At 43.2% G+C, this 24,219-nt stretch overlaps 1 protein-coding gene across 1 annotated transcript in view; it reads left to right on the top strand.

Annotated features, from left to right (window-relative positions):
- Nucleotides 1-24,219, top strand: part of SDK1 (sidekick cell adhesion molecule 1) — a 407,922-nt gene that overhangs the window by 377,370 nt on the left and 6,333 nt on the right. Inside the window, exons 37-43 of the mRNA XM_085300428.1 lie at nt 533-670; nt 4,092-4,253; nt 5,450-5,575; nt 12,458-12,622; nt 15,029-15,166; nt 16,565-16,685; nt 16,936-17,065. Coding sequence (XP_085156554.1) covers nt 533-670; nt 4,092-4,253; nt 5,450-5,575; nt 12,458-12,622; nt 15,029-15,166; nt 16,565-16,685; nt 16,936-17,065 — 980 coding nt within the window. The remainder of the gene's footprint in view (nt 1-532; nt 671-4,091; nt 4,254-5,449; nt 5,576-12,457; nt 12,623-15,028; nt 15,167-16,564; nt 16,686-16,935; nt 17,066-24,219) is intronic.

The raw sequence follows: 24,219 nt of genomic DNA, 5'->3' as shown, positions 1-24,219 counted from the left end.
CGCTGATCCCTGGGGGAACGTCAATATAGAGTGAGGCGCTGTTGTTGCTGGCTATGAAGAGAAAATGTGCACTTGGACTGTAGGCTTATTTAGTCCCCTTCTGCCTTTGAGCCCTGCATTTTAGCTGGTTTTCTGAGGAAACCGATCTTGAAAAATGTCGGCGTCTGCAGCCCATTTCCACCAAAGATGACCATGGATATCCAACATATCAAACTCCTGTGGGCTTTTTGAAATTCAGCAACTAAGTAGAAAACAAAGGCTCAAATCGGTGTCCTTGTCAGGGTTTTTTCCTTCTAGGTCATATCTCCTTGCTTTCTTCTGGGATTTAGTTTTRCAGTTGAGAGGCTGCTTTTATTAGGACAAACTGTATTTCTGATTGATTACAAGAAGTTTTGATACAACTGATAAATCCCTTTTTCAGCTTGCTTGCTTCCTTTAGATTTATGCTGGGCAAAATCCAATGTTTTATAATTTATATGTATATCAGATTGACTATTCCCACTGCAATTCAAAATATTTGTTATCCTTTCAGCACCCAGTGCTCCCAGCTTCTTGGCGTTCTCGGAAATCACTTGCACAACACTCAATGTGTCCTGGGGTGAGCCGACAGCAGCAAATGGAGTCCTGCAGGGTTATCGAGTAGTCTATGAGCCTTTGGCTCCAGTCCAGGGTAAGAAAGGCTTAAGATCATACATATTCATGTGGGAATGACAGAAAAGCACTGTCATATCTTTTATCTCTGCCCAATTTTTTACTTACTCCCTGCCATTTTGCAAGAGGATTCAGGTGGCAGAGGGTAAGTAAAGCAATTTCAGTTTTGCCAAAACTGTTAAGTAAACTATAATATCATGGAATATAGCTTTTGTCTGTCCTCATTTTCTTGCAAAAACTGTATTCGGTATGGTTTGAAAAGTCATTATACTGCCATTGTTACCTGCTATCGGGGAAGAGCAAACTCAGCCTGTGAGTGCTCGATTGTCTCCCTGCGTTGCGTTTTAAGATTGCTGAGTGGGCTCCATCCCAGAATAGTCGTCAGACTCGTTTGTGTTGCTTATCGCATCATGTGTCACTTCTGTTATCGCAAAGATTGCCCAGGCATCATATGTGCTAGTCATCACTGGTACCACTGCTGCTTTTGACAGGGGAGGATAACAATGCTAGAGGTTTAGTTGTGTCTGTTTATACTGAGTTTTCAAGCAGCATTTTTTTACCCAGTGCTAGATTCAAACTCTCTCAACAGCAATATGATTGCCACAAATGCTTTATTAATTTACCRGAACAGCAACAGGAAAGGAATTGGCAATTTCTCTGGAAACAAATGTAAATTMATTCCAAAGGTGAATTAGAAAAGATTACAAAGTTCTGGGATGGTCTTACTAATATTTGTATATTCCTGGTAGATAGCCAATAGTTCAACAGGGTGTCCAACTTTGGCAGGGTGACAGCAGGGATAGTCATTTCAGCCATTGCCAATCCATTTTAAACTCTTTTCCAAAGAAATAAGGGTGTCAATCACTAGCATTTGTTTCTTCTGTAAGGAATACAGGTATTCTATATAGTCTGAATTTCCACGTCTTGTGCACTGAGAAAATTATACTCAGGGATGAAAAAGGAGAATAAAAGCACTTTCAACTTTTGCTGCTGGCAGATCTGAGCACAAAGAGCCGATGCAGAAAGCATCGGTAATTCTGACCGGGAAATGTGGAGAGGGTATGTGGGATGTTCAGGCTCTTTGGACATTCCCTGCCTTATATTCCTACAAAATGTTAAAGAATCCATTTCGTCCCTGGAAATAGGAGAGTGTTAAATCATATTTTCTCTATGAGAATATGACATCATCCTCACAATCATTCTTCTCTTCTCTTCCCCACCTGTGCTATATCTTGTTTCTGTTTGTTTCTCCTTCTCCTACAGAACRTTTCTTATCTAAGGAGGGATGGAGGGCTTTTCTCCAGATTCTAAAATTTTGCCTAAATTTATTCTCCAGTTTCTACCCATTTGTTCGTGTGCCAAAATTTTTTCTCTCCTCAAAAATATTGATTCTTCTCCTGTGGTAAGCAATCCCTTCCTAGAAGCCATCATTTTTCTTGTATAGAAAASCCATACTCAGTTATTTAGAGAGCAGGGTAAAACTAAACTCGTATTAAGATGGAGCRTGCAACCAGACAGCGAGGCACGCTGAGCTTGGCTGTTGCCCGAGTCTGAGATCCAGGAGGGTCTGAGATCCAACCCCAGGTCTCACACCTGAACTAGATCCATTGGAGCCTTCTTCCTGCATCTTTTGACTTTCTACTCGTTTGTAATTTTGGGCTGTGCCCCCTCGCTGTTGCGACAACTCCTGTCCTCCCACTCATGAAGYGCTTTTTAAAACGTGCTTGTTTTGCGAAACTTTCTAACAGTGATTTGTTTTCTAGCAGAGTCTTTTCTCTGTTTGACCTTTTATTGTTTAAGCTTTACAGTGTTACATGTTAGACCATTATAGACAACAAAATTGCCCTGAAGCCTTTTATAACAGTTCCTTTTCTTTTTTCTTTCTTTCTTTTTATTTTTTTTTCAGAACATTACTTTGAAATGACAAATGCTTCCTGATTTGTCTCTGAGAAATGAAACAGTACACCTAGGGAAGGAGAGAGCACTTTCACTGCTTCCTCATTAACTGGGGAAAGATTCTCTGAATTATAAATTGTAACTRGAAGAAAACTTTGAACACAAATTGTTTGGACAGTATTCTTTATTTAACTGATAAAAACTGGAAGATGCAACTTGATTTGCATAAAATAAACATTCAAATTGCAAAACTTCTGCATTTTTCTGGAGAGACAGACTAGCAAACAYTCTTCTGTAGTGGGAAAATCATTTTCCCACTTCTTATCTTCTTGGTTTGAAATGTGTTATATACATCTACAGAACCAGAAAATACTAAAAGGACTCTTTCAATTCAAACTCTTAGTTCTGTAAAATACTTTCTATATCAGATTCTTCTCATTAGGTTACTTTTAGAAAATTTCAATAAAACTATAGCTTTTTTCAAAGTAATCATTGCCACCCTGCCCTTTGTGCAACATCAACAGAGAAGCATTGAGAATCTAAATATGGAACTGGCTATAAACACTGATGAAAGAAGCAGCATTGATTTTACTTCTTCTATGTAAAAAAAAAATTCTTAGAGTGAGAAGGAAGTTCAATCCACTCCAAGTCCGAACCCAAGGAATCAATAGTAAAATAGTAAGCATATGCATGTGCTTATGAGATAAGATGGGTTGAGTGGTCACTGAAGTGTTTTTAGATCACCTTTGCACTATCTTTGTCATACTCCGAGGTCTAGAGAGGATCCAGGTCAATATACACAAGTGCAGAAGGCTGGAGGCTCTGCGCAACTTACGGGAGCATGTTACTTTGAGATAGCTCTGCCCGAACTGGGCTTGCAGAGCCTCCTTGGAGGGCAGCCTTAAGGCTTCTTTCATTGCACCAACATATGCCATATGGGCATTTAGCACACCTTGAAGCTCCACCAAGCTGAAAAGAGTGAAACACAAGTGATGATGGCCTTGTCCAAGTCAACGATGCTTTGATGCATCCCTCATTGCAGTGGCATTTATACCCGTACATTATACATGGGATATGTGTCCTTCATTCTTCATTCACTTGGCATTGGTGGAAATGACAGGACAGGATAAAAACAAAAAAGGTGTCCCCTATTTTTCCCCARGCAGCATTGCAGGTTGCTTGGCAAAGAAGCAGCAGAGAAATGCTTGCTTACGAAGCAATCTGCAGCATGCAGTTCTCTTCGTTTACCTCCTGCTTTCTTCCCAGAGTAATTACTGAAGTTGCATRTAGTCTCTTGGTAATTTCCCAGTCGTGTTATAAGGTTTTCTTCTTGTCAGTACCCACTTATCAAGCTTAAACTCTAATTATACTTATCAGTGCTGAAAATTGGCTATTATCGCTACTTAAACTCCTGCTAATTGTAAGAAATACTTTCTTAGCAAACTGTTAGATAATTTTACTTATTTCTAGATGTGATAAGCTCCACTTGATTTCTCTTTTGCATTGTAATCTTTTCTTATTTCCCATCTACCTGGCTATTCCAGGGGTGAGTAAGGTGGTGACTGTGGACATAAAAGGAAATTGGCAACGCTGGTTGAAGGTCCGAGATCTCACCAAGGGCATGACCTATTTATTCCGAGTGCAAGCCAGAACCATTGCCTATGGACCTGAACTGCAAGCCAATGTCACAGCTGGGCCAGCAGAAGGTAAGTGAAACCATAAAAGTATGTAGCAAGCTAAATCCAGTGGTATAAACACAGTCCAACAGCAGGAAATAGTGAACTCCATGCTTAACATGGAGAAGTTTTGTCATGGGAGCACGGGGTGTGATTCAGTGGGTTTCACAGCTGCCTGTGAAAAACATGTTTCCTTTTTTTAATAAAGACTAAAAGACTGATATGAATAAACAAATCAATGCTGGTAAGTTATAACACAAACTAGCTAGCTAGGAAATTCARTACAGCCTGACAGCACGGTCCATAGTTCTGATTGTGCTGGTATGCGCACTGGAACTGGAAAAACTCTGTCTACAGCAGAGGTTCCTGATTTTAAATGAGTAAGAAATTAGAATTATGCCCTCCTGACACTTTGGTTCATGTCTGGGGTATGTTTGTGAATTTCCTCATATGCTGAGAGGAGCAGCATGCTGAACTTCAGAATTCCCCCCTTGGTTCAATGTATATACTAAAGCAGTAGGATGATGGTGATGATTATTAGTGATTCTGATAAATAGATAATCTAAAAAGGTAAAGGACCTCCAATGACATTAGATTGCGCAGTAGACCATAAATCATTCATATAGTGCTCACAGTTCTAATTTTTGGTTCCTTTCCAGCTCAATGAAATAGTTGTTCTCTCTATCAAAGGYAGTGGACCACATCTGGCAGCTCGACCCTTCTGGATCCCAGCAGGCTTTGATTTTATCCCAGTGTCCTCTTTAGCCAGTTTCTGGGATAGTAGTGCAGTGGATTATGACCAATCATAGACAGTAGAAWACGTGAATCCTCTTTAACGTGACAGTGTCATGTTCCCAAGCGAATGTACAGGCAGCTACAGCAAAGTACTTCTCTGTGAAACGCAGAGGCTGGTTCCGCCTCTGAAGGCAGAAATAGCAGTGGCAATGTGCAGACATTGCAGATATGCAAATTGCTAAAATGACACTGTTTTTTTCTCTTTCCTTTTTTACAGAGGCACCAGTAAAACCCAGCATTTGCTATTTAATCACTGATAGTAGAATCAGTGAAAAATTTAGGCTAGTAGCCCTTTGGGCTGGTTTGTAATGTGTGTATGTTGACTAGTACTTTTTGTTTTCCTGTATCAATAGAAGGAATTGACCTAAGAAGGAATTCCCCAGTAGGTRTCTGATATCACTTCTGTTTGCTATTCTCATTTTATCCTTCAGGGTCTCCTGGCTCCCCTCAGGAAATTCTAGTGACAAAATCTGCTTCTGGGCTCACATTGCAGTGGACTGAGGGAGATTCAGGAGAAAAACCCACAACCGGATACATTATAGAGGCACGGCCCTCAGGTAAGCCATGGGAAACATGGAGCACGTGGTGTCAAGAATTCCCTTCCTTCAGTCCAAACTGAAACCTGTCCTGCAGTGGAAGAGGTTGTTGGTCATCCCAGTAAGGTAATAGGATTTTATGAGAGAAAGCTGTCACTATCCAGTATTCAACCTTCCCTGGTTTATTATATGGTGTGTCAGATTGTCTGCTGTTTAGGGAGAAAGTTACACTAAGTGCTCCGGGTTTCCCTGTGCTACATCATTCGTAAATCATCCAACTGATAAACTAATATAATTAAAAATTAAAAATCACTTAAATTCTTACAGCATCTTTCAGGCACAAGGACTCTTTAAGTACTTGCAAACTGTATTTTGAGGACCACACACTGAAATCTATGCCCCTCCACAGAAGAACATAGCAGCTAATTGATGTTATTAGCAGGACCGGGACTTTTAGTAGCACGTGAACATAGCTTTYCCCAGTTGTTTGGCAGGGTAGACACTAGGTGAGTGAGAGGAGTCTCCTCCTCACCACTGAGTTTTCCTTGGTGCTTTCCCTGAATGCCTTTGCTTTTGAAGATTTGCATTTCTCCATACTGAATCACTATGTACTTTTTCCATAATACTTTCCCAATTTGGCTAGACCATAGAGCAGCTATGTTCCAGCCTGTTTTGCAGCCTCTTCCAGCTTGGTATCACTTTGCAAGTTTAGTAAGTGCAGTCCACACCTTCTGGTATCCAAGTTATTAACAAAAATGGCGAATACTGCCAGATCCCTGTGGAGCTTGTTTGATAAATTCCCTCCACTCTGATAGCGAACGTTGATAACTACTCTCTTAGTACAGTTTTCCAGCCAGTGATGCATCTACAAGATACTTGTAGGGCATGTTTGAATGTCATGGTGTCAAAAGCTTTGCTGAAGTCAGGATAGATGATGTCTGCTCTTTYTCCTCTATCGACAAGGTCTGTTACCCTGTCATAGAAGGAGATTAGACATGATTTATATTTGACGAATCCATGTCGGCTGGTTGTTCATTTCCTTTTTACTTCTASGTGGTTACACATTACTTGATTGTGCATTGATTAAATGAATGCTTATCTGTTTGGCTGTATAAGAAAAAGGAATAATMCTTTATATGTATCTTGAGTGTAGGGTTGCAATTATATCCAATGATTTTAATTAATTTTAACCAGCCCAGTAACAAAATCATAGGCCGCAGTTCTGCGATCATTACTAAAGATGCAGCTTTCTGCTCATATCTTTGATAGAATTTGCTCTGTAGTGAGGCTCTGCTGTGATTCTCTCTTTCTGATTCCTGTCATTTAGTGTGACAGTTGTTTTCAAAGCAAAATAAAGGAAAATGTGTATATTTGCAAAGCACTGGAGTTTCCCAAAGTGATCAAGTTTTCTTAATTAGGGAATGACACCCAGTGCTTCCATTTCCCTTGTGTCAGCTTGCTGATTCCTRCCCTTATTTGTTCACGGACGCAAAATATCCTGTATTATTTGAGCATTATTGTTCAGATAGCAACTTAAACCAAAGCCATTCACTGGCTTATGCCAGCYAGCTTACTTTTGCCCCCCAAAATATGTTTTTTAGAGAAAAAGTATTTTAGAGTGAAAGCTGCACCCCATCTTGAGATTGTCTGCAAGCTGAAAAATTATAAGTGTTCAATGAATAAAATCCCAATTTACAATTTGGGAGCTCCATTAACTTAAACATTTCCATAAGATACCTCACTGAGCCTACTGTCATTCACATCTCACTTTAGACCAGAAGAAAACCCAAACTCTAATCTATTCCCCTGTCACTGTGAAACAAACCATAAAACTTCTAAAGAAACGTTCTCATGCAAAAGACAACCTTGTCATGTGAGTGGYGGTGTCACAAATTTATCAGGTGTTTTGGGGCCTGTCTCACCTTTGCATGTGAATAAACATTTTACAGTTCATGCCTGAAGATTTGCTGCAGGGTTTGTGGCCCAGTATTTTTCAGCAGGAAGAAAACAGTCCTTCCAAGGCCAGTCTGAGCTGCATTAACCAAAGGTCATTCATACTGGCCCCACTCCACTGATCCTGGAAACACCCACAGAAGAGGTTTTATTCTCCTGCTCTTGCAACCTGACTGTTGRGGCATTTAATTCCTCTTCAGATTATTTTAATCCTATTCATGCTRCTGTAGTAAATGAACTAGCCATCTGTATGCTGGATTCTCCTCCTTAGTTGTGGCTGCAGCTGTAGAAAGCGTGAAATGTGATCCAGCAGAGGAGACGAACTAATTGGAACGTTTGCTTATCTCACGCAAGCTTCGGCCTCATTTCAGTACTGCTTTTCTTCCTCGTCTCTGCACAGCGGATTTTGAAATCTGAATTTCAAGCTTAACAAAAGCAGGGAACTAATTCCTCCTGCCAGGATTGGTCATTCAGAGCAGCTTCTGTTTTAATGTAATTCTAAGAATTTGCTCCTGTACAGTGATTTATACAGGTAGTAGAGCAAGGATTGGAGCAACCTTTACTTTTAAGTAGTTTTGTCCAAGAGGAGAGCAATTGACTTGTGCCCTTCACATAAAACCAAGGAAGGAGAAGATATTCATCCTTCTGAGATCAAAAAACAGGGGCATTGACTAGACAGATGAAAAGCTTCAGCTTGTTGCCAATATTTAAATGCAATACCACTACCTTAGTATTTCACATCTCATGTGTCATCTATTATAGGGCTCATTACCCCAAACGTTAAATGCTGTATCGTCTCATTTTCCCTGCTGTAGCTCCCTGCCAAGATTCTTCCATCAGAGCAGGAGGATGTCATAAATGGCAAAATTTCCCYCTTTTGTCACTTCCCTTTGAATTTTTCATTGCTCTGCTGCGTCTCCCAGGGTTCCTTCTGCCCTGCTGGGTTGAGCGGTGGTGGGAGCAGGCAGCTGAGATTGCTCCTCTGGTCTCCCGGCTTCTCTCCAGGATTTGCGGAAGGTGACCAGACTGGGTACTCCTGTGCATTTTGAATATATTCCAACACAGGCGTGGAACAGGCACACCAGTATTTTTTCCAGAGTGATCTGTGCTGGAGGAAAGCATTACAGAAACAGAAGAGTTCTCTCCTTTCCTTCAACTTCTCCATCGCCAGAGAAACGAATCCTAGTTCAGCTCCTTGTGCGTTATGAGAAATGCAATTAGGCAGCCTCTGTCACTGCCGTAACGAGCACTCCCTAGACATCAGCTGGCCTGGCTGAGAAATGGGTATTAGGTGGTGTCCTCTATTTCTGTGTGCAGAGGAGAAGGCAAAAGTGGCGTAGCAATGGCAAGGCTCTAGCGCTGCCGGAGGGAGCGGAGAAGGGCCCTCTTGTCCCTTGTCTCCCAGCTCCATGCGGTGTCCAAGGCTTCCTCTCGCCGCACCGTGCTTCAGGGGCTTTTGGAGTTTCACCTCAGCAGGAGCCTCTGCCCAGGACAAGATGACATAGATTTCCTCTTCTGCTTCCTCTCCTCCCAGCCTGTGTTTTGGGGTTTGCTTGTTGGCTTTTCCCTGTAGGACATGTCTTAAACACAGTGGGAGAGAATCACATCTTAACGTGTTTCCGATGATAATATTTCTAACACTCTGGCTGGCACAGAGAAGCCATTTAAATCTCATATCAGCCAGAAGCCATGAACTTGCAGCCTAGACAAGTCAGGCAAATGCTTTCTTTGGTTCCCCCAAATGACCCGTTCCGTGAGGGCAGCAGAGGTTTTGGGGAAGAGCCCTTCTGCTTGGAGCGGGGCTTTTCCTTCCTGGGAACGCCGAGGGTTTTCGCTTCGCACGCCTCCAAAGGCAGATCTCACTTTAATTTCCTTTCTGATCTCTTGAGCAACGTTTGTGTGTTTTCTTCCCTTTCTGCTCATTTTTAAATGAAAGAGGGAGCGCAGTGTCAGCCGTGGACACGCACCAGCAGCAGTCAGTAAATTCGAAGTGAAGGGTGCAGCTGCATTGCCGGCATCTGCCACGGGGCCCTCGCTTCGCTTCTGCTCGCGAGCGACGTGCAGGGCTGACAGTTTGGCAGCCTTCACTTCCCCTTCTCGTCCCCGCGGGTGCTCGCACGGGGATCCAGACCTTCCCCTCGGGCGGGCGCACCCCACCGTAACGTCGTCCTTTGGGGCGGGAACGCTGCTTGCGTTGGTRGTTATTTCTCCGCTGCTTTTCCCCTCCTAAAACCCCCTAATGTGGGATCGGGAGGAGGTTTTACGGTGCAGCCCTCCAAGGAGGCGAGGGTGAGGGTTTAAGAAAMACGTCGCTGACAGCTTTCCGTCCCGCCGGCCGCAGCTCGGCAGGCGTTCGTTGGCGGCCCGCGTTGCCTTCGGCACCGGCTGGCAGCGTCAGTCGGTGTGCCGGCCCCGACTCGTCGGCCAGGCTGCGGCTCGGCGAGGCAACCTGCTCACAACTTCCCTTTCAGCCKCACTCCTAGCGCTTGCAGCGGACCTAGGGCTGAGGGGCAGGGCGACCGGCTTCCCGAGGGCTGGCAATGCTATTTAATTGCAAAGATCGCCCCTGAACTACAAGGCTTTTTAGTTTGGATATATCTGATTGCAAGCTCCGGAAGGAGGGGCAGAATTTGCCCTTTCTCAGTCTGCTAGCTTTCCTGCGCTGTGCACCCTGGCTGCTTTAGGAAAATGAGCGAGAAAGAGCGTGCGTGCGGGGGGAGAACTGTGTGTGTTGCAAYGAGGGTTGAACATTCATTTTTATCGTTGCCTTTTCTTCCTCGTTTAAGTAGCTTTTCAATGTAAACAAATTACTTTTCAGAGAATTCACAACGGGCTGAAATTCTGTTATAGCTGTTTACAAATGTGTTTATGAAAGCTCACGCAGTTCTAGCAATTATGGCAATATTTTATAGTCGAAGATGCATCTTTTTAGTATTGGTGGTTGCAACAATCTAGATTTGAAAACACGTCCCTCACTCCACCCTCCTCAGAGAAACTAAATCCCAAGCTTCTACTGTACATGGTAGAAATAACCTAGCCTTATGTTGCCCTGTGAAAGGGAAGTCAGTGCACAAAACCATCTCTTGTTTTATAGCCATTGTAATATGCAACTAATACATAACAAAGGTAYATTATGATAACTTCATTATACGCTGATCATGCTGGTGAATAATGTATTGGTCTGAATTTTAAGCATGACAGAAGAATCACCTATTYTTTTGTTCTTCAGCATTTCTCAAATGCAGCTAGAACAATAACATTTCAGTCTGCTTTTTGCATCTGCTGAGACTGCCAATCCTCATGATCAGAAAAGATGCAGTTTGGGGGTTGTTAGTCATTGTGTGTGTCAGTAGCCGTGCAGCACGTTACAGATTACTGAGCCAATATTTACTGATGCCAAAGTTAAAACATTCACATGGAAATGCACCTGCAGTGTTAATCAATCCATCTTTGCTGTTATTCCCCGTTGCACAGAAGTAGGCCGAGGGCCAAATTTCATTCTGTTACACCAGCACAGTTCTGGGATTGCTACAGTAATTTCAATTAGTTTACACTCAGGTAAATGCAAAGAAAATCAGAACAGATTCTGGCTGTATATTGCAGCAGTGAAGCAAGGCACTCCGGGCAGAGCTGCTGGCTCCTGCTTTATCATTCCGTTGATAACACCTKGAGACTGTGCGAGCCACGATGATGCCAGCATCTCCCAGTGCAAGGGGCTTGCTTTCAAAGCAGGCAGCTCCTGTGCTGGAGTAGTACCAGTGCAGAAGTTCTCTTAGGGTTCCCATTGCTGTGGGACCTTCAGTGCAAAAGACATCGCTCGAACAATTTTGATTACGAAGAGTAGAAGTCTGATGGGGTATTTGTGGAGTCAGATCTTTGAGAGCGATGCTCGCTTAAGCTACCCGAGAATTTGGCCCTATGCRTTGACATTACTTTTATTTTGTCAGTAGAAGTGCCGGGTACTGATTGCTGCTGAAAAAAAGTCCATTTAGATTAATGTTCAAGTCCTATACTCAAAATTATTGACTGTTTTTTTAATTATAGCTGGTTTTGTGCTTACTACTATCAGCATCCATCTTGTTGAAAGTTTTTTCCATTGTATTGAAGTGAATATATAGAATTATGSGTATGGATCAGGGACCAGAACAGTAACTAGGCTGGATGTGCATCAATATAAAYGTCACTATGGCTGTTGAGAACCAAGATAACCCTACTGGACTGTTCTCATCAGTTATTCAGAAAGCATTGTGTTTCTTACAACTTTCAGAGCTTTGTAATACAAACAAAAACTCATTTCTGCTTAGAAGTGCATGGCGCAGAAGCGTGCTGCCTGCAGGCTCGCTCAGCGGGCTGTGCCGCGCTGCAGGCCGGCAGGGGCTCGGGACCTCGCTGCTGCTGTCGGGAAGGAAGCGGCGCTCCAGAGACACTAGTCTGCCAGGCACCAATTCATGCAAAGCCACAGTACTTCCAGCCAAGACCCAAATCTTACTATCAGTTTGCAAAGCTTAGCTTAGCTTGGATCRGGAAGTCCATTTTGCAATGTAAAAAGCAGGCACAAATCTGTGTGATTAAGACTGATTAATGCATCAGATTGCTGTGGATTTACTTGCTCTGTCAAATAACAGGAATGCTGATACACTGACCGTAGGCGTTTGGGAGGCACTGAGGCGGCTGGTGGCTACTCTAGCCAGCTCAGGCTGCTGTGGGTGCTAGTGCAGGTCTTAAAGGAGACATCTGTCTGGACTGGTGTAAGACCTCCCATCATGAATAAATCCATTTATAAAGATAGGTCTTGCAGGGCATTCTGGCATATGTGCCAATCGTTGTGCAGCTTTCAGGTGAGCCTGTCTGCTGCCTGTGGTTGAAACATGCAATTAATAGCAATTAATTTTCAATGAGCAGAAGGAAGTGTCAAATCACACTGTTAAYGCTGTTTTTCTGCTTTCCTAGATGAAGGACTGTGGGATATGTTTGTGAAGGATATCCCTCGCAGTGCTACCTCCTACACGGTTAGCCTGGACAAGCTGAAACAGGGGGTGACCTATGAATTTCGAGTGGTGGCTGTCAATGAATTTGGCTATGGAGAGCCAAGTGTTCCCTCAGTGGCAGTATCAGGTAATCGTGTATTCTTTTATGCCTTTTCCCATGGGTTTTCTTTTGAAGGGAGAAGAGGAAAAAATGAAAATAGATTCTCTAGTTAAAATAAATCACCAAGGCTCTGTTTGCTCTTTTTCCCTACTCCTTTCCTAGTCAGCTCTGTTCCTTACTCTGCTTTCTTTTTTGTGATAAATGCTTTCTGTGTTGTTTTGAATTTAGCTCTCAAAAATATAAAATTGTAATTACCTAGAAATGTTCATCATATCTTCTGTGCTGGCATTGCAGTAGAGTGTGATCCTTCAGGCCCCCCGCACCCACAAAGATTGTTGGTGGTACTCGCCTACTTTCCCACCCTCCAATCTCTGTTGTGGTTACTCCCAGTAAACAGGGCTATTGCCTTAACATGCTTCCAGCATCCCTTTGAATGAGCTGTCATTCTGACTTGCAGGAGGAACTTCAACACCTTGAAGGGCAAATTCAGCTCAGCTGGCAGTGTTTGGGCAGCTGGAGTTTGACCCCCTCTTGYGAAGCAGGAAACTTTGTCCTTGTGAAAGCTTTGCTCGGGTTGCTTTTTACCCTTGCTGAGACAGTTCTACTCCAAGTTGCTTTTAAGCAATAGGTTTCATCTTTGCTGTGTCAGCAAAGGCAGACAAGAGGAATAAAAGAACCTGCTAAAATGCCTTTGTGATTCAAAATTCTGGAGAGTCCTGAGAAACTGGCAATGCTCCAGCATCTGGAGTGGCTTTTATCTCTTTGCTCCTAGAGTGAAAAGCATAAACACCATTCAACGGTTACCCAGCAGGCAGGAGTAGTAAATGCTGCTATCACCATCAGGGCTGCGTTTGTCCTTACACAATTAACCACTTAGCCTGTGAGAGCTGGCTATGGATTTCAGTGCAGTGTTACCCTTGCTTTTCTCCTTCAGGACAAGGGCATCGACAACCCGCTCCAAACACCAAGAGTCAGTGTTTCTCCTGTCTGGTTTCACAGAGGCTGTAACACAAAGTAAAGTGTAGCAATAATCATGTCAGTCTTTTTTTCTGGAAGGCATCATTCCCCCAAATCTGGACATGAAGCCCCATGTGATGCTTTTTATAAATAAAATACTTGTTTGTAAGTTCTCCGCTTGAACAGAACTACTTAATTCATCTCTGTTTGATGCTTCAATGTTCATCTCAAATTGCTGCATGAAAGTAAGAGGTTTCCATTGAGATTCACAGYTGTAAAAGTATAAAGCGTTTTAGGCTGGCCATTTCAACTAGCACAGGAAGGTAGAAATTGCACTGAATCTGCTCAGCCCAGCATGACTTGYACAGTTTGCCTTGAGGACTTTATTGGCCTCGGCTGGCCTCCTRGCAAAGAAAGATTGGGGCTACTTTTCACTGCTGCAGAATACCCAGTGATCTGGAACAAATCCGAGCCCGTACCGTCAGGCTCATAACAGGCTTTTGCTTAGATCCATGGATTTGGACAGCCAAGAATGGCCTGGGTTTGGTGATAGCGAGGATTTCAGTTGCAGTTGGTCTCCTGGCATCACTCGTTCTCACCAAGTGCTTCTCTACCTTACTGACTGCAGTGGAGTTGTGCACAAGTGTCAATTTGTGCTCTGCTGGCAGCATTTCTTCTCAAAGCTGAGGGATGCTAACAAAGAGAATACCACAGCAAAAAAATAACAGTACTTACTACTTTAAACTGACCCTGATGAGATAAATCTAGAAAGGGAAAGCTAGTATCATTTCGAGTCTCTTCTAGCTGGGGAAATAGAGGTCAAATGGGGTGAAGTGACTTGAGATTGCACAAAATCTAGGCAGATCTGGGAAGAGAATTGATGTCCATGTGCCGCACATWGGGCTAGGCTGAGCTGATGGAGAAACAGGATAAAATAGCAGAGAAAATTGGAAGGTGGAGACAAGCTGTGTAGCTACTGAGATAGTCTGACCCAAGCATATGTTCCTGGCACTAGCTGTATCTTTTACAAAGGCCACTGGTGAGGGCCAGGCCTCTTAAAATATGAAGTACTGTGGGTCACAAGAGATAATATTAATAGTTCTTTGTATCCAGGCAGTATTAAGCTTATTGGAGCAGATGGAAAATGTGGGTATGCAGAGCTGTGGGAAGAAACCTACCTGTCTTCATTTGGTAATGACTTCTGAGCTGAGGGGTTGTGGAGCACTGCTCTGAGTGTGTGAAAGATGGCTTTTGGAGGTGCTGGAGCCGTGATATACTCACGTCTGGCTCTCTTTACCATCGAGGAAAAGTGTCAGCCTGCCTCCTGAAAGTGCTGATTGCCTAGTAGAATCTATGACCACCTTTGAACATCCCTCTGTCCTGCACGCTATTATGGATGCACTAGTCACTTTGGGAAGAAGGGGAAATTCTGAAGGAGCATAAAGAGGAATTATTACTTGTTTTTTGCTCTTTCAGCACAAACAGAAGCCCCTTTTTATGAGGAGTGGTGGTTTCTGCTGGTGATGGCGCTCTCTAGTCTGATCCTCATCTTGTTAGTGGTGTTTGCATTGGTCCTGCATGGCCAGAGCAAGAAATACAAGAACTGCAGCGCAGGTAAGGCATTGGCTCCATGCTGTGCACACTCTCAGGAGCTGCGGGAATAAGAAACGTCTTGCATTTGAAGCACTGATCATACCTTCTGTGCTGGCATTTCAGCTCTATAACTATGAATGCCAAAATATTCCCCTTTCAAAACACAGATTCCTCATTCTGTATCTCTGAATATTGCTTTTGTCTTGTCTTGTCCTTACAGAATGAAGTTCTGGAAGGGTTGTTCATGTGCATATTTCTCTGATAGCCTCCTCCACTCCAGCAAGAAGTAGCTCTGATGCTAGGAGGTGCCAAAAAGACGCATTAATGGGTAGAGCAGGTGGATGGGTCTTTGCTTTACCCATTCTTAGGGATTAATGCAGTGAAGTAGTCTTCCAGGCAGAATTTAGTAATTCAGTCCCAAAAAGATCTTTTCTTTCTTTATAATTCTTTCTTAAMAAGTGTTAGTAAATCAGATTTTGGTCCCATGAGAAATAAGATGTATGAATACCATGGTATTTTACTGAGCTAATACTATTATATATTTGTATGCAGAGCACACAGGAAATTTCTCATCTTTTTAGTTTTGCTCTGTTTGGGGGGAAAAGACATGAAAAGACAGGTCTGACCTGTACTTTCAGATACCAGTGTTCACACTGAGTCTTAATGTAGCATTGAAATTGAAGCCGAGGATAAAGTACCTGTCTGCTGCTAAGTGGCAATATGCAACTGGTCTCTCTCCCCAAGACGCTAGCTGAGCTCACACCTTTGGGATTACAAAGAATGAGCATGGGAGAGAATAAGCTCTTGCTGTATTTGATCACAGGAGAAAATACACTTTGCTGTGTTTTACCTCTTCTTCCAGTCCTATGTTCTTTTCCCTTCCCTCTGTCTTCCTGTGATTTCTCACATCTATATCTTATCCTCATCACAGCTATGGCATCTTTCTCCCTTTCCTTACTTCTACTTTCCCTTGCTTTGATCCCATCACGACATCATGAGTGCAGCCTACCATGCCCTCATCCCTGCATGAATGAGATTCATGGCACCTAGTTTAGGACATCTTCAATGGCTATCTGAACTGGTCACCTGGATTCTATTTATAGTCAAAAGACAGAAATAAGCATCTCTGGAGCACATGTTATTTTTGATGCTTACCTCAGAATTAAATGCATGTGACCTTGACTCTCTTTCTTGCCTCTTTTGGCTCCTTCTGCCCATTCACACTCCTGATAAGCTCCTTTTATCCACTCTGATTGGACTCRTTTGCCAGAAAGAAAGGTAAAGAGATTTTCAAGAAATTAAGATTGTCATAAAACAAAAGGTAGGAAAAGTTAGAAACACATTTCTAACTGTTCTTACAGTTGCTTTGGGGGGAAAAGTGCCTTTGTTTCGGCTGAACCTTTCATTGCCTGTCTCCAGGTAAAACCATCTCCAATATGGAAGAGTCAGTCACCCTGGATAATGGAGGCTTCACTGCTCTGGAGCTCAACAGCAGGCAYCTAAACATCAAGAGCACCTTCTCAAAGAAAAATGGAACCAGGTAAGAACCTGGGAACAACATGCTCTGGGAAATGGCTTTTTATCTGGCTTCAGGCCACCCGTTGAAGAGACAGAAGGGAAAGGCTGTTGTCTGAAGGCTGTTGTCTGTTGTCTAGGGAGGACCTATACACCTGTGTGCAAGTCACTGCCCTAGACTATGATTCCAGCTTCTAAACAYGATGCTGTTCATGGACTGTGGTCATTTCAGCAAAATGACGACATTCCGTGTGCTCACTCTTTACATTTCCTAGGTCTCCTCCTCGCCCAAGTCCGGGAGGGCTGCACTACTCTGATGAGGATATCTGCAACAAGTACAATGGAGCCGTGCTGACCGAGGGCTTAGGCCTGAGTGAGAAGCCCTTGGAAGTATCCGAGTCAGAGGTGAGTGTTCTCCATTGCCTTGGAAAATGTCGAGGCCTTAGTCAGTCRCTGAAGGCTCTGGTTTTCCCTCTGAACCTAGAAAAGTCTTTGAAATCTCATTTCCAGACCTACACTTTAGTTCTCTCTCATTGTTTGTCTGTCCTGAGTACTTTAAAAAGTCTGTGTCTCCTGGCTGTTCCCATCATATCCCATCTATTCTTAAATTAAAATGCTACAAGAAGGAATGACAGGCAGGGCCCAGCCAGTTTAGACCTTGCCTCAGTGGATATTTCACAGTTTTCCAATGCTATATAAAAGGGAAAGCACAGTCAGTCAGTGAGTGTATATTCACCTCTCTGGTATGTAGCTGCACATCCTGATGATCCTGTGGGATGCTGGATCAGCCCACAGGCTGATCCTATGATGCCTGTGGGCTGCAAATTGAACACTTTGGGGAAAAGGTATATATACTGAGAACGAGTATAGCCAGCTGCTTGCAGCTACTGTCTGGACTATAATTGAAGGTGAGATACACATTGGATTGCTGCGCTGACTAAGGTGTCGTTTGAAGTTTTCACAGAGTATTTTTAGACAGTTGCAGCAAACATCAAGATCCAGAAGAGTGGTCTTCACTGACAGTAACTGCTGCCTCTGTCACAGAGGGAGTAACTGGGGAATAAGTAACCTGCGAGGATCCCATGGCAATTGCTGTGAGAGCCCAGCATTCGCGTTTCCTGATGCCCCAGTCCACAGAGTTAGTCTAACACAAGAGAAGCCTTCTGCTCAGTTTGCTTTTAGATTCTCCAATGAAGGTTRATGTATGCCAGCATTGTATATCTGGGAGCACTCTATCTTGTGTCTCACATCCCCCTTAAGAAGAAATGAAATGCTCGTGATTTGTAGGAACTCAGCAGTGTTTCTGGGTTAAAAGACAGACTTTGAGGAACATACAGAAAGGTAAACRTGTCTCTAAAATTGTGTGTTGTTGGCTGAGATCCTGATGAATCTGAGCTGACAGCACAAGAAGCGAGCAGTGGGCCAAACTACTCCAAACCTGACCCTTCCAGCAAGAATAAATCAAGAGCAGCAAGTAGTGAAAGAGGATGACAGYTTTCATCTGTAGCTTCTCGGCACCTGCAGCTACAGCTGCTTTCCCTGGCTACCTAGCTCTCACCTCCTGTTAATTACTGCAGACAGCCTGCCGTGTTGTGCTGCCCTATGGCCGACCTGTCACGCGGGCAGCTTTCTGTGGTGTAGCTCAAGCCGCTGCCTGTGCAATGTGTGAGTATTACCTCCACATTAAACTCGTAGTTCTTTAGTGATGTCACTGTAACCCAGCATTAAACCTGTCATTAAAACAGTTTGCTGACCACAAYCATGAATTTAGCTCTGGCACCTTTTGACATTAATTTCAATGCCCCGTRTGGTATTTCCTGGTAATGCACTTGCAGGGTGTCATTGCTGTCTTCTATATGCACTGTTTATACAACATAGAGGAGGATAATTTTCATTTTTTCTCAGGCTGTTATTAATATTACTTATTTACTGTGCAATGCAGTAGAGCCTGAAGGTCTCAATCAAGACTCTGGTGTTTTTGTGAATCTGTCTGTGTGTGCATGTAAGAGTGTGAACAAAATGTGCCTCCTGTTTTTCCTTGGGGCTTAGATATGTAGTCCTTCTGTATAATGTCTTTGATGCTTGCTTTTTTTTGTGGGGAGTGCTTTTAGGCATAAAATGTTAATAGGCTCCCAGTAGAGGTARCAACAGGAGATGCTGCCTTTTGATCAGCCTAGAAATGCTGTTTGTGTTGGTGGTACAGACAGAAGGTGGGGATGRAGAAGAGCACAGGTGTCTATAGGAGTTTGACCACTCTCTTTTCAAGCATTCGTGAACCTATTAGCTCTTCCTGATTGTCTTTTCTGTTCTTTTGGTTTCTGTTCTCAAAAGGTATCTTTAGGGACATACCCAGTTTTCCAAAGATTTCAGAATCCCCATCTCCTTTAGCAGATAGAGATGTTTCGCTTGTTATGAAGAATTAAAGGCATTTAACTTCTGTAAGAGCACTATACAGCTTTGGGCCTCTGCAGCAAAGGGATCCTGATGTTGTTTTCCTGTGATACATCTTTGCATGCATCTCAGATTCCACTTAATATGACGCACATTAGAGCAGGCAAGGCCAAAAATTGCGCTTTTTCTTTCAGCCCACACGTCATCTTGTTTCTTCTTAGTTGTACTCCTGTAGCCTGAGGTGTCAAGGTTTTAAGTGGAGAAGRAGGAAGTTCACTGCCTTCAAGTCTCACGGGGGTTACTGAATGCAAAGCAGCCTGTAAGAAACTCCCCAGCCTGACTGACTGCACTTAAAACGGTGCCGCCGGGGAGTGCTGCCTCCAAGCTCCCTACTGAAAGGGGGGAGAGCAGAAAAGAAATAAAGGGAAGATCTRGCAGACCAAACAGTACTCCAGTGTTCATAAATCAAATTGTTAACGTAGTCCATGTCATGAAAACAAAGCACCGGTGCTGTTAATGAGGTTAAAGTAGTTTAATTGGCAGGTATGGAGCAAGAGAGTACTAAGAGTGTAATTTCCAAATGATTAATAATAATAATAGGCTTTCACATAACGAGTCAAGTGGACTAGGTTCCGGATGGATAATGTGAAGACATTGAGTTCATCCTGCACAGAAATTTGATGACATATCTGCTATGTCACCCAACCACGGAAGAGCAGTTTCGCTGAGGTGTGTGTTGGGGAGGGGATGCTTTCCGAACATCATATTCTTGCAGGTTGCACACATTATCAGTCCGGGCTGAATGCTGGCCTTGCTCTGGTCTTCTCAGCTGCCCTCTGCAGTGTAGCTGACTTTGGCTTTCTCAGCTCTGTATGAACATATTATAAATTTCCACTCAACAGTTATTATGGAATATGGCTTAACTTGCTTCCAATAAAGTTCTCCAGTGATTTTGACAAATTGGACACCGGGTGGAAATGAGCTGCAGATGACACASTAAATGAGCAAGGGTTCCACTGTCCTGGGAAATCTGTTTGCCTGCTAGCTTGCCTGGTCTCCCTTACAGCGTATTCCCTTCGTGGCAACCAAGAGGAGCTGCTGCCATCTACGTTTTTATAAGCAATCTCATAAGATTGTTTCTTGTGCTGTCATTTTTTCTTTTTYTTTTTTWAAAAAAAAAGATAATTGGACCTATTTTCAAATTTCTTACAGTTCTGGCCTTTTGACTAAACTAGCCAACTCGGCTTCCCAATTTGTCTCTTAACGACATTTCTGCGTTTTGTGTTATCAATAAAATACTTAGGCTGTCATTTTCTGTATTTGTTGTTTCATGGGCATCCATGCACCTTTGGTTGACAGCTTTTAATGTCACAGTACATCCAATCCCACTGCAGCCTATGGAGGTTTCCTAGGTAACAAAGCCAGAGTCGCACTAAAGGGCGACGCAGAGCGGAGAAAACCAAAAACAAAGCAAAAAGCCCTGCGGCATTTCTGTTTACTCAATAGTTCAAAAACATTAAAAATAATATATTCAGCCTAAAAAAAAATATAAACTTATGGTATAAACTGTCTGTATGATCGTGCAAAGCAGATTGTGGAATGTATTGTATTGCTCCTTGATTTTCATCAGGGCAAAGAGGGACCTGGGGTGGTAATTTGGAGAATGGCTTGCKGGTCAGGGTGGTTATAGTGTCAGGTTGGGACCAGAACTGTAGAAGATACCTAAGAAACATGCATGGACAGCATTGTCAAAATAGTACCTATTTTGAAGCAAATAATAAGAAAACACCTTGTATCAACACTAACAAGTAGATTATTCTTTCCRGCATTAGTGCTAACAATAGTAAAAGGCCAAATTTAGATGAGGCTTGGGCGGTTATATATGTTTTATGAAAATCCCTTCTGAATTTGCATCAAATTGGTATTGTCTCATGGTCGGGATAATAATTAGCAGCCAGGCTGTCAGCAGGTGGCATTGTTTTAAATACTCTTTTTCTGTCCATGGCAGGTCCAAGTGACACTGTATTACAAGTGGCAGCAGCCCATTTAAAAGCATTCCCAGTATTTCTCCTCGTTATTTACTGGCTTCTAGTAATCTAGAAAGGACTTGGCTTAGGTACAGAAATTTTATTAGTTTGGTGAGTGAGCATTTTTCTCCTAGCAATGGACAGAAATCAAGTGGCTGCACCAGTATTATTATGCCTATCAAGTAATGTGGAGGTCTTTGGGATACTGCTGTTTCATGAAAGGGTCAAAAGACGATTGTTCATGATCTCATGATCAAAAGAGCCATTTTTGCATGTGTGCATGTGTGTACTAACTCGTATTGGACAAAGTCTGCCAAGTTATCTCAGGCCTGTAATTTATACATTCAGAGTGAAGAATATGATTTTTGCCTGACAGAAACATTCATAAAAACTGTTCCAGTAAAAGAAAATATGGCTATACGGAGGAAAAGGAAAGATGGGGAAAAGAAGCTGAGGGTGGTAAATTCCTTCGTGACTATACCTCGAGCTGAGGACATAGGAGGACATRCGTCCCCAGCCTCACTAGCCAAGGACAGTACTGGACACAGATTGCTTAACTGCTTATCTTAGGTGGGAGTGGATGGGGACAATCTCCCGTGGCTTAATTCTTCCCCTCAGCCTTTCTTCTTAGAACCTCTGGCCTTTTAGTTGTCCTTTTGTTTCAACATGTCTGTGTAGACATCAAGAAGACCAGTAAGGAGCCAGAAGAAGGGAATTTCTTTTTTTTCCTCCATGCTTCCGACACCTCAAGTTGGCGATCCACCTCGTCAGCCAGTGGCTCATTTCTTTAGGCAGGTTGCTGAGCGTGTCTGAGGCTGTCAGGCTGATGGTGGACTGGGAAAGGACTTAGAAGAGAAGGCAAGGGCAGTGGCAGCACTATGCCTTTGATGGAGGAGGCATTGCTGTGGGAACTATGCAAGTTCACACCATAAGATGACACTTGGTTKCTTGCTGCTGAGGAGTGATCTGTAATCATGTTTCTCTGCAGCGAGCTGGGAGACTTCTCTTTGGCTGCAGCCGTGGCCCAGCTCCCCAGGTGCTCGTTACCTTGAAATGAGACTATGGAGCTGCAGTGTAATGTTYGGAGATGCAAGCTGCTGCAAAGTGCTGCAACTTGTTGGCTGACAGGAACAGAGGAAACCAGGGACTGGGGATCCATGTTTGCAGCCTGCCTGTCTGCAGGGAGACTTGGTTGGCTCTGTAAAGAGGACACCAGCCTGAGCTGCTGTTCCTCTTCCCTGCCATACTGCCACATCTGCAGTCATCAGAGGCACTTTGTTCAATCCTCTTACAAAACAGCTAGGGCAATGCTGGCAAGATCTTCCCTGTGGCAATGCCAAGACTCTGGACCTGTTCTCTGCACCCACCGCCTGTGAAATAGTCCAAATCTAAGGATATTCCAGGCATGCTGCAAAAAGCAACTGTTCAGGAGGACTTTTGGAGGGAGCTGGATGTTGGCTTCCCAAGATTGCCAGCTGGTGCAAAGGAGTGTTTTCCTAGCTGAGAGATGTGCTGAGTTCCTCCTGGAATAATTATTAAATGCCAGTAGGGTTGTAATATTAATTTATGTGTCAAGGCATCTGGAGTTTTGCATTCTTAAAATAATAAAGAATAAAATAATACATAATTCTGATAGAGCCAAAGCATGGTTAACAATGGAAGGGAAGATYTGCAGAACTATAAAGAGCTGCTTTGCTCAGACTTTCAGAAGACTCTAGGAAAAATGTCTCAGCCCTGTCCATCACTCTCTGTGCTGGAAAACGGACATGAAATAGTATCGAAGMAGCTATCTAAGCAAAGGAATAGGATGATGGATATGGTGCCCTTTTCAAAGGATGGTTTGCAAGGCATTTGAAGATTGTTCTTTAGAGAGTATAAAAAGGAGCTTTGGAGGAGGAGACACCAGTTATGTAGCCATCAGGATCAAGGAGAATGTGCATATGTGGTGCAGTGTCATAGATCAGAATGATACCAACTTTTGAGACTAATTGCAGCAACTAACAATTACAGGCTCCAGTTACCCGTCTCTCTATTTTATGTTGTAGGCAGTTACTACTTTGATATTTAATTGTCTCTAGGATTGGCTGTGCAGATTATCAGGAGGAAAAAAAGGGAAAAAGCTTTTGCCTGCTCAAACCAGACATCCTGAGAGGAGGCATGAAATACGGAAATTACTGAGTAAATGTTTGTATGCTGAACAAGATGTGACTGCTATTGGTGGGAACACTRGTGGGAACAGGAGGAAAGTGTGCATTTGGATGCCATGACCAAGGCTTTGCTATGGTCCCTGTATTCAGAAGAGAGCTACAACCCTCCTGTGATTCGTCCAGCTGTAGCACAGCAGCAGTACTTCAGAGGGGGCAGATGCACAAAGCATATCTGATTATGTCTCAGTAGAGCGCCTCAGCTCCATCTGTTGATACAAGCTTTTTAGCTATCCAGCCACTACATGTAAATGTTTCAAGGGGTAAGGTCCTTTCTGAATACGGGCCAGTGCCTGAGCTGTCCCAGGAAAGCAACTCCTCCATTCTGGCAATCCTTCTTTTTCAGATCTTGCATTTTGTTTTCTTCTGTTGTTGCTGGTTGTGTGTATTGTTATACCAGAAATAATCAGACAGGATATACAAAATACAGTGCTTTGGCTGAAATAAACAGTAATTTTGTCTAATTCCCTTTCAGTGATGTAAAAAAGTTTCAATTTTTAACGGGGCTCAGAAGCCAAACTCACTCACTACTATGCAGGTGCCCTGATCTGACCATCATAGACAACAGCAGGTCTGGCTAACTTCTGCACATCTGCATGGAAGACACTTTTTCTCTCCTTGCAGCAGAAGGAGAGAGATTCTCAAAAATTTTCTTTGATCAACATTTATCAACATTTCACCTGTCTGAAACTGTAATTGCAAGCTTTTTGGTGATATGATTGAAAGCTGCTAATTTCCCTGTGACGTCTGTACACTCCCCTGCATCTTCTGTCAAAATAGGAGCTTTTAACTCTTGCAGCAGCGTTCTGCGGTGAATTAGCAGAGATTCCTCTGCATCCCATATTGCTGGAGTTCCTCGGGGGACTTTCCCAGCAAAGCCACGCTAAGTCAGAGCACAGCAGTTTTCTACAGTCCGGTGTGTGTAGCAATCGGACTG

The sequence above is a fragment of the Rhea americana genome, unplaced genomic scaffold (genome assembly GCF_003343005.1).
Source record: "Rhea americana isolate MKP2758 unplaced genomic scaffold, rheAme1 scaffold_10, whole genome shotgun sequence".
Taxonomy (NCBI): Eukaryota; Metazoa; Chordata; class Aves; order Rheiformes; family Rheidae; genus Rhea; species Rhea americana.
The sequence above is the reverse complement of the archived record's forward strand: the minus strand, read 5'-3'. Positions and strand labels throughout refer to the sequence as shown.